The sequence below is a fragment of the Vigna umbellata genome, chromosome 10, assembly GCF_029865625.1.
Source record: "Vigna umbellata cultivar VRB3 chromosome 10, Vumbellata_1.0, whole genome shotgun sequence".
In the NCBI taxonomy this organism is placed as follows: domain Eukaryota; kingdom Viridiplantae; phylum Streptophyta; class Magnoliopsida; order Fabales; family Fabaceae; genus Vigna; species Vigna umbellata.
In genome coordinates this window covers 14,537,438-14,548,114 of record NC_142174.1, presented here as the reverse complement: position 1 = coordinate 14,548,114, position 10,677 = coordinate 14,537,438, and the positions used below count along the sequence as shown (strand labels likewise).

Genomic DNA, 10,677 nt, shown 5'->3' with positions numbered 1-10,677 from the left:
GATTTTTGAAATAAACTATTCAGAACAGATATAATACCTTTCAAAACAAGTTTTCTGAAACATACTTACATGAAATATGTTTTAAAAGTAACTTTCCGGATTATCTAAAATGCAATTCGAAAAGAGCTTGTCGGAATAAGTTTCTTATGCCAATAGCAAGGCTCCTAGATCTTGTAGAGCACATTTGAGAAAAAAAAATTCTTCAATTTTAAGCTCTTGGTGGAGGAATTTGACCACATTAACCATAGTAAAAAGAAAAAAAAAACATTAACCATTACCAGAGCACAAAATAAATTGAATTTTACGAACATCATTTTCGTTTCTTCATGCACATTCATAATTTCTAATTACAACCCCATAATTTTTAAAATATCCAGTTTATCTTTCATAAAAGTCACTTTTGCCAAGTTTTCTCGAATTTCTAGAACGAATTTCAAAACAAACTTTTCAAAACACTTACATCTTAGAATGAATTTTTCAAAATAGAATTTCTAAACTAAGTTTGAACATATATGATATCTTTTGAAAAGATTCTGGAACATATAAGATATGTTATGAAACATGATTTCTAGAACATATAAAATGTATTATAGAATAAACTTCTCCTCTTATTCCTCTTTTCTCATAATGCAACGATTATAGCTAAAAAATGTGATTATGGGTATTCAAAGATAAAATTTATTATGAATATAGATACTTCAAACAAACAGATATTTTCAGACAATAAATAATACATAACTTATTACTAACTTATAAGTAAATTGGATTTAAGTATTATATTATTTGTATTCGAAACTATAATTATTTATAAAAAATTAAAATTAAAATTATATTTTATTGTATTAAATTTAATTAAAATTGCAATTTAATTTATATTTTTTAATATTATTTAAATTTTGTTTTAAAAATTTATAATTTATTTTAAAGTATTTATATATATTCAGAGAGTTTTAAAAAAATTATTAGATATTTTTTAAATAACTATTTAACAAAACTAAACAAATAACAAGTTAGATTTATTATTATGACAAGTAACAAATAAATATATTATTTGTGTCGGATTTAACCCGTTTTCATTCTAACCATAAAAGAAAAAATTTGTACAGTAGTAACGATGGAAACAGAGATAACAACATGGTTCAGCGAAAAAGATATTTAAGTCTTTTCAATATTAGAATAGGCGTGCAAGTACAAATCATAAAGGTACAGAAAGAAGAGAAAGCCCAAAACCAAATAACAGTATAGGCCTCTTGAGAATTTTAAGTTTACATTATTATTTTTATTTTTATTTTTAATATTTATCTTATTCTTATTTTAATTTTAAGATTATTACAAAACATAATACTATAATAAAAATTAATATCTAAAACATAACGCACTAAACTTCAAACATCAAAATATAACTACTTTATAAAAGATGTTGAATAACCCCTCATTTAAATTTACTCTGAAGACTAATGGTAATTTCTCATCACATTCTTGTTTTCATAGTCAAATTTTTTCTTTTCATCGTTTTTCATTTTCTCAAACCCAAACAAAGCTAGTGATGTAAAATTTACCTTACCCTCTACAATTTTTTTAGCCATAATATTAATACTAATTATTCTTCATATAAAATAGTGACTCACGTTATTTGAGACTTTGAATGTATATAAAGTATATTTAACATACTTTATAACGTATCTATATTAATGATATAGTCAGGAATCAAACCCTGCAATTACCTTCCCCTCTTCATAAACTACTTTTTACAATCTAATTTTATAACTCATGCTTTTATTTTTCTCTTGTCGCATGCTAAAAAATCTGTTATAAAAAATATATTAGTTGTTTTCACATTATATAGCATGTTAAATCAATTTTTTGTTTTCCAACTGGATACCAATATTAGTTGCTATTATTTAAGATAAAAGTTATTTAACTTTAACTTTTTCTTTGTACGTAAAATTTAACATAATATAATAAATGGGTTTTGACAGTCTTGAACTGATTGTTTCAGAAAAAAGATGCAGAATATTGCACATGTCTCTTTCACACTCAAAAACTACAGTTAAACACAACAAAATCTTGCAGCAGTAATGATTTTATATATTTCTACAAAAATTCTCGTGAATGAAAAACTAAACTGCAAACAAAAGCATTTCTTTGAAGTGAATAGAAAGGAGAGGGAGGAAACACTCTTGTGAGGAACTAAATTAAAGAAACAGTGTTTTTGTCCTTTCTTCTTCTATATATGCATCACTTAGCACAGCATACTCTAAATAAATTTTGATTTTGTTCATTTAAATGAATTTTGAAAGAGTGATACAAAGGATTTGAAGATAAATTTTTTTTGTTGTTTATTTGAATGAATTGGGAGATAAATGAGAGTAAATTTTTTTAATTTGTCACGTCAATCAAATCCTACACTAATTATCAGAAACTTTATTTCTAAATTCACTCTCACTTACATCCGAATCTATTCAAATAAACAATAACAAAATTTACTTCCAAGTTCTCTCACATCTCTTCAACCATTCTCTCCAAATTCATATTCATTCAAGAGTGAAGAAGGACTTAGCGAAGAACTTGGTGAATTTTCTTCACTGTTGGAGCAAATTTATAGAACAACAGTTTTTGTTCTACTAGTACATTCTACAAAACGTATTCCCCCTACGCCGACAGGTAAAAATAAAGTTTCCATTTCAATCGAAAGAAAGAAAAAACAAAATATCAATAATGATAACTGAATCAAATTGGAGTTATATATATATATATATATATATATTCTAACATTTTTAATTTGTAACATTTCTATAACACTATTTTCTTACTCTTTATCCCATTATACAGTGCACTTCTTTTCTCTCTTCCCCTTGTAGACATTTATTACAGTGATTTTCTCAGTCTATAGGCTGCTGGCATTAGATTTTCGAGCATTCATGATATAAGGGACATTTATTTCGTAGTGATCAAATTTATTTTCCTTAAATATAAGCCAAATGTAGTGGTTAGGGGAAATTAATGTGGATGAAAATATTTGTCAGTGAAACATGAAAATGCAAGATGCAAATAATATGTACAGCTAATAGGCAAATTCTACATTCAAGAGAAATTACACGAGAGAATAAAAGAAAACAGCCAAATCCTAACACAAACAAACTTACTGAACTCATCATCCCAATGAAGAGAAAAACAAAAAAGAACACGACCCTTTTCCTCCTTCCACCTTGACAGCAAAGCAAGAAAAGGCAAAAAGAAACAAAGAAGGAAGGAGAAAAAAAGAGAAACTCCATTCCTCTACAAATATTCAACACTGTCACCGACCCCATTTGAGCCTCCTTCATGTAGCTGTTCCTGGATTACACCAAAAAACAAAGCCAATTATTAGACAAACACCTAGGTAGTGATTACATCAAAGAAAAACCAAAATAAACACAACAAACAAAGCAAGCCCCATAGGTGGAGATTGTTGTTTTATATATCATATGACAGTATGAGTTCGTTAAAGCTAAAATCTCTAGAGATAGAAAAACCGAAATAAATAAAATTAAAGAGAGAGAGAGAGAGAGAGGTATTAGTTTATGACCTGAGAAGAAGTGACATTAATGGGAGGAGGTTCATTGAGCAATGCAGACCTTGGTTCTGAAGAAGGTTCAGTAGTCTTGTGAGGCTTCTTGGAGCCAATGTGAGTCTTTCGGAGACCCAAAAGGCCCTTCCACCTTGTTGAGGAGGCCTTGGGTGGCCTGAGAGAAAAGCCCTGATCATATTCATCATCATTTATGAGGAGCTCTTCCTTGAGAGTGGTGGTGGCCCTTTGCTGCATCATGTGGTTGTTGCAATTGTCCTTGTACGACAACAACCTGCCCTTGAAGAAAAGCTCATCAGCACTCATCATGGAGTAGTTTGTGACCGAAAATTCGAAGTCAGAGGACACTGCAGGCGCGTCTGATCTCGAGCCTCTTTGTTCTTGTTGCTTCATGGCCTGCTGCACATCCACAAAATCATTTGAGAAAGAGATTCTAGGGCTCATTGGAGCGCACTGATGATGATGATGTTGTTGATGATGGTGGTGGTGGTGGTGGTGGTGGTGCTTATCATCACGCTTGTGCTCGGAGTTGTTGTACATGTCTAAGCATGCCATCAGATTTCACAACACCGCATCTAAAATAAAAAGAAAACAAAATGGATGCATGCGAGAAGTAGAAACAATGAACTCCACTTGGGACCCCCTCTTTCACACTGTTGCAACCCCACTTACAGCAGATGTTTGTATTTATATGTGTCACAGAAGGGATCTTCCTTTGGATTTTTCTTCCTATCTTTGCTAATAAATACTATTATTTACATGCATGGCATGCCTTGACATGATGCTTTGTCATGACATGTCAATTTGGCCTTCAATGACGGTCAATCTTCAAGATTTGTACTGTCTCCAGTTTACACTGCTCTTCTTGGACACATGTGAATTGTGAATGCCTGGAACTGCCAACAAATTAAGTATTTTAACTGTTTATTTATTTTCCTTCTCACCTTTTACCCCATCACCATTGGCTGGTTGCAACTGGTGCAAAAGCTCTCCTTTTTAGGCCTATCCCTTGTGTTTCATGTTGTAATATAAACAAAGTTTTGGGAAGATTCGAAGAACTTGCACTTTTAGCTATGCCATCTCATCATCCAATGCACAGTAAAACAAAACATACATTATGCTTTATCCATTATCCCTTTTCTTTTCTTTTGAATAACAACCAATGCATAGACAAAGGGTTTTGCTTGCTTGTTGTTCTCCTCAAAGGGTGTCAAAATTAGTATAGAGGTTATGGAGAAGGAGAGTTGATATATAGCAGTTAGCAAGCCTGCATTATATATCATTTGAGTTACAGAAAACAACTTTTAATTAAAGAAATAGGGTATATTGAGATTATGCAGAGTTAAATGGTTGGAATATTTTGAATGTATGAAAGTTTGAAGGCTCCCACCACCACCACCAAAGTGGCACAGTGGCAGAGTTACAGCTTACAGTTACAGAGAGGACCGGCATGCGCAAGCATATATGCTGTATTCATGCACATTTCATCTCTCATAATTGACCCAACTTTGACTCTAAAATCAAACAAAGCCAGGGAATGAGCTGGCGACATTAACGGATCAAAGTGACCACGTGACTCCGGATTGTCTTTCAATTACATAATCATATTCAACTTCAGGACACACATTTTATAATTCAAATTCAACCCACTAAATCCTCAAGAGCCAACACACATACATGGCTGAGGAAGATACAACATTTTAGTACCATCACTTACTAGATCCAAATCTTCAAATAAATAATATCTATCACTTAAAATAAGTTATGAATAATGTTCGTTTACTTTTGTTCTGAGTTGAACTCAATTTATTTAATTCGTGCTGGTTAAAAAGGATAGCCAAGTTGTGTTAACTTTTCCCAGATGGTTTGGTTTGGGAACATGTTCAAGACTCGAGTTTTAACTAAAACAAATAAAAAGTACACAAAAAACTACAAATGATAGCAGCTGCACAGACATAAATCCAGTGTAATGAAACAGACAGCACAATATATATATATATATCAGAAGAAAGATAAACAGACTCAACCATTTTCAACAGCATTATTCCTTAATGAGTCCAACCATAATAAGTGAAGTTTGCTCACTTCAAAACCTCTATTCCAAGCCAAAGCCCACAAGGGGATGTTTTAATATGTTCAAGGTGTATACATACATACATATATATATATATATTTGATGTCAAAGTTTTAACTGTAATGTCATATTCAAGTGTTGGATGTATCACTATATATCTTTCTCTAGCCAGTACATGAGTTGCTTGCACCAATTCATATATGAGGTTGAATCTATATTGTGTACGCACCAAATGGCTTTGCATCCTAATTGCAACTTCTGTTATGCGAATCATAGGGAGGAAACAAACACAGCTAGCGTCCATGAATCGACAAATGTAATCAATCATACAAATTGTTACTAATAACAAAATATCATTATCTGTTTTGTAAATGGTAGAGAGAGAGAGAAAGGGGTGAGAGGGGTCGTAATCTTGAACTCTTGGACTATTGTTTAGAAGTAGAATTACTAGTCTTCAGGACCAAGAAAGCCTGGTAACATGCAGGGAAAGGACACAGACCACTAAAAGTTTATTAAAAAATTTCAAAAATTAAGCTGCAGCAAAGGACAAGGTTGTCACTCACGTGGTTCAGTTCTTTTGAAGTGATTCTGCTAATGGGGTTATGACATGTGTCTGATTCCCACAAATGAAAGCCCTCGAACATGGACCAGTCAAACACAATCGGCAAATTCTTGGAGATTAAAAGGCTGTTCAATTTGTCCTCATCCCGGTTTTGGTCTTCCATTTCCATTTACTTCTAAAACTACTTCCATCTTATATTGTCTGTGATACCATCTAAACCTAACTTAATTTCACATTAAAAACTTCTTCTATATTTAATGTCTATGCTCCTTTCCCAATGCCAGATCTCAACAACGAACTAATTTCTAGCTAGATCATTCTTTTGTGTCTATTTTCTTCATAATAACTTGCTTGTGCACAATTTATCTAAGTTTTTTCTTAAACATAAACTAATTTTGGTTGAATAACAGGAAGATTATTTCATTTAATACGTAAAAAATAACTCATTGGTAGTGTCTTAGAGATGAATTATTCCCACCTCGTGCTATAGTTTCTAATGATAAAAACTTTGGAGAAATTCAACAACAATGAAAACTGAACCAGACTTAAAAAATATAATACCACATTCAACTCAAAATCTTACTAAAATGGATTTATTATTTATTTATCTTATAAAATGCTTGATTTTCAGAAAACTTAACAGTTTTTTTGTAATATACACAGAATGGTTTGGAATGGAAGGTGATTGTAAAATTCATGCAAACTGTTTGATCATTGAAAATGGGTACTGTTGAGCATGGTTGGAGGCAATAGTATATAAAAGACATGTGTGAAGAGTAATGAATGATTGTTTGGGAGACAGGTATGGACCTACATTTGAAAAAACACCTTCCAAAAGTGCTCATGCTGTTAAGAGGCTTTCTTTCAGCCAGTAGTTGCACTGTGATATAAGTTAAAATAGGGCAAGTCACGCCTTCTAAATCTATTCATTAATTAGCCTCACATTTTGGGGCTCTGATATTCATTTATATTTTTTGCTAACTTCGCAATAATATGTCCGATATATATAAAACATTTTTCAAATTTGAAAAGTTGATGGATATAGTTTATTATCTCTATTTTTATTTTATTTATTAGTGTTAGAAATAGATAATGTGCTAGTGTCGATCTTTCTTTAATTCATAATTTGATAATGTCATTATTGATTTGGACGTGTCATTTATCTACTTTGATGTGTTTAAAAAATAAAACGAAACTCTACAAATTCACTAGGAATTGAATTTACCAATTTGCCAATCATGATTTTGGCACTTTAAAAACAATATACATTTTATGGAACAGGCTATAAAAAAAATGAAAAAAAAAATCATATGATGTATCAAGCCATTAATTATAATATAGCATACCCTTGCTTATTATTTTTAAGAAATTAAAATGTGAGAATACACAACAACTTTTAAATTTATCATGGATAACTTGATCCTCCGACTCTCTCTATTTTACTTTATTTTATAATATGTCTAAGGTTAAATATATAGTATTTGTCTCTAATTAATTACTCACTTAGGAGTATGGATTAAGGATTTTCTTGAAAAAAAAGTATTTCATGCATGTGTTGTTTTTGTAAAAAGGATAATTAGTGGGAAACAATTATGTCTCTCTAAAATTTACTAGTACGTGGAAGATATTTGATAAGATTATTTTTGCATTTTTACTTTGATTCTTAAGTCGAAGAATTAAGCATATATAGATGTAAAAAAGATAGAATTTTAAGTTTCGATTTTTAATTGAAACATATTCTTCATCGATTTTTGAAGAAATCAAAGTCTACATATAAAATAAAAAGAAATAGTCTGAAAATTTAAAATATAGAACTGACTGTAAATTATTTAATAATTAAAAATAATATACGAAATTATTTTAATGCAGGACGAGGAAATGAGAACAACCTTCGCGTGGCAAGGAAGGAAAGAGAGTGCAGCAACAACGAATTCGTGTTTCGCAATTGTAGAGGAATGACGTTGGCAGTGACCATATTAAGCAATGGTAAAGTGAAACAATGTGTCTTCCGTGAAGAACCTCGATATAAAATGCTTGAATTAATAAATAATTCTTACGAAACAGAACCTCGTCAGGGAAGATATAGTGTTACGACATTTATGTTGTAGCGGCAAGAAAAGGGAAGAGAACACAAGGAAAAATAATGAAGTAATGCTCACTTTCTCAATGAAAATGGTAAAGGAAAATAAATAAATTCACAGCAATACAATGAAACAAATATTTTTAGTGAGGATATAAAGTATTTGAAAAATTAGCCTTAATAAAAAAACAGACTTGTGTTCTTTATAAAATCGAATTCTATTATCTGACATAAAAATAAAAATTAAAAAATAACTATAACAATTTTAAAATTTGAAATGATTTTAGATTTCTATTCTAAAATAATTTAACTTTTTTTAGAGAGACAAATTATGCATCACTTAACCCACCAATGGAAAGGGGAAAGAACACTTTCAATTTTCAAGTATTTTAAGGTAATAGAATTATAATCTATTACCAAAGTATTATTTCCTTTAAAAATTTGAAATATCCTTAAAAGATGTTTGAAAAAAAAAGATGTATTTAAATTTTTAAAAAAATGATATTTTGATATAGGTTTTTTAACAATATTTTAATATAAAATGTAATTTTTTTCACTTATTCATTATTTATTTATTATTATAATGTATTCTAAACTTAATAAAAAAATAACAGTATATTAAAATATTGTCAACAAAAAAAAAATTATAATAATGTATCATTTTAAACTGGATAAACAACTTCAAATGTAGAAGATGAAAATGCAGATTCTGTATGCAGTTGTTTCCTTTGAATTTCCGTATACACGATTTGTACATAGATAGAATAAAACGCCGCAACAGGCGATACATGCTCTCAAAGTTCAAAACTCACACGAGCAGCTGTAAGCAGAGATAACTTTTTTAATTATAACTTCACAACACCAATCTCATCACTTGCTTATGCTTTTCCAAACTATTCTTTATAAATTTGGGCCCTTCATTCTAAGCCTCAAAAACTGCAACCAAAACTCCATGCACCTTTAGACAGTGCAAAGCCAAATGTGCATTTCAGAAATATCCAAGTCCCACGAACCTCTATCCAAGACTTATGCTCCACCCATAATACCTCCAACCCCGGTAATAAATAACTATACCCTCTCTAGGAGTTTTTTTTTTCTAATTGCAATGGAAGTTGAAGATCTGATTCATATCGAGTGAGATTACAACTGGGCAGAGAATCAAACACAAAATAACATTAACATTTACCATATACATTTACATACGAACCATTACATCTGTTACTAAGTTAATCTCATACATAGGACCAACAAACTACTCTAACCTCACTAGCACTTAAGAAAAGGAAAAGAAAGAAAATATTTCTTGAGACACGAATGACAGAAACACTGAACACTTAGCCTAGTTTCTGCCCACTCATCATCATCCTCGTAAACTCGTTCAAGTCAATGAAACCATCTCCATTTCCATCCACTCCTTTCACCATTTTTTTGCATGCACTAAGGCTGCAACTCTCTCCTAGCCTCTTCAGAACTTGGGACAACTCCTGAGCACTGATCTTCCCATCACCGTTCAAATCAAACAATTGAAAAGCATTCTTGATATCCGCTTCTTTAATCCTACCCTCTCCGTTGACCATCTCCACGAACTCTTTGAAGTCTACGAAGCCATCCCCATCAGAGTCCATCACCCTAAAACCCTTCACTGCTTCAGCTTCCCCAATGCCCCTATCTAAAGCCCTTGCTGCAGCCTTGTATTCTTCAAGTGAGATCTTCCCATCTTTGTTGGTGTCAAATTTCTCGAACACCCATTTCATTTCCTCTTCTTTTGGTTGGAAACTTTGTCCTTCATTATTCGATCTCTGTCTTGAAATGAAGCTGTTCTTCTGGGCTAAATGATTCCGTGAAGAGGAGGGCTTCCAGGAGAAGCTATAGTTGAACTTGAGGAAACTCAAATTCGACATGTATATGTTTCAGGGTAAAAAGATACACAGATATCAGGCTTTAGTATGATTATGAAGGCTACTGCATCATGGTTTATTTATATAGATAACCTTCCTCCTTTGGATTCCCTCGAGGCTCAAGATATTGTTTACAAAGAAAAGCAGTAGAATCTGAATAAAGACTCATTCCAATGCCCGGAGTTTAAACTCTGGCTGATATATATGTTTTATGCTACATTCTTTAGGAATATTGTTTCTCCTCACACGCTCACGCTGTTTATTGATGAACACTAGTTTGGTGAAGTTAGAATATTTTTTTGATTGGTCAGAGTTGACATAGGTGGGTGTTGTGTTAGGTTGAAATGCAATCTACGTTAGACGATTCCCTTCGATCTTTTTGGTAAAACCGTGTATTCATCACATACAGAGCTGAACGAATCCTATTCTTTTGTCACTTGTTAATATTTGTGATGATGTACATGAACCTTTCTTTCTTTTCGACTTGATGATTGG

General features: G+C 31.6%; 1 protein-coding gene and 1 pseudogene across 2 annotated transcripts; both read right to left on the bottom strand.

The window, feature by feature from the left end:
- Positions 1–3,059: 3,059 nt before the first annotated feature.
- On the bottom strand, positions 3,060–4,321 carry LOC124834341 (uncharacterized). 2 transcript variants are annotated; one of them, XM_047309009.2, is made up of 2 exons: positions 3,569–4,321; positions 3,060–3,330 (listed from the first exon to the last, which is right to left on the bottom strand). In XM_047309009.2, the coding sequence occupies exons 1-2, from the start codon at positions 4,121–4,123 to the stop codon at positions 3,280–3,282; spliced, it is 606 nt and encodes a 201-aa protein (XP_047164965.1). In that variant the 5' UTR covers positions 4,124–4,321; the 3' UTR covers positions 3,060–3,279. The 2 variants fall into 2 exon arrangements, with proteins under 2 accessions (XP_047164965.1, XP_047164964.1); XM_047309008.2 differs by having other exon boundaries at positions 3,060–3,336; positions 3,569–4,317.
- Positions 4,322–9,442: 5,121 nt separating this feature from the next.
- LOC124834329 (calmodulin-like protein 30 pseudogene) lies at positions 9,443–10,429 on the bottom strand (annotated as a pseudogene).
- Positions 10,430–10,677: the final 248 nt, after the last annotated feature.

Excerpts from the sequence above, each read along its gene's own strand:
- LOC124834341 (XM_047309008.2), bottom strand. The coding sequence starts at position 4,123 with ATGGCATGCTTAGACATGTACAACAACTCCGAGCACAAGCGTGATGAT. Across the intron at positions 3,337-3,568 it reads TTAATGTCACTTCTTCTCAG|GAACAGCTACATGAAGGAGG; the intron begins GTCATAAACTAA and ends GGTGTAATCCAG.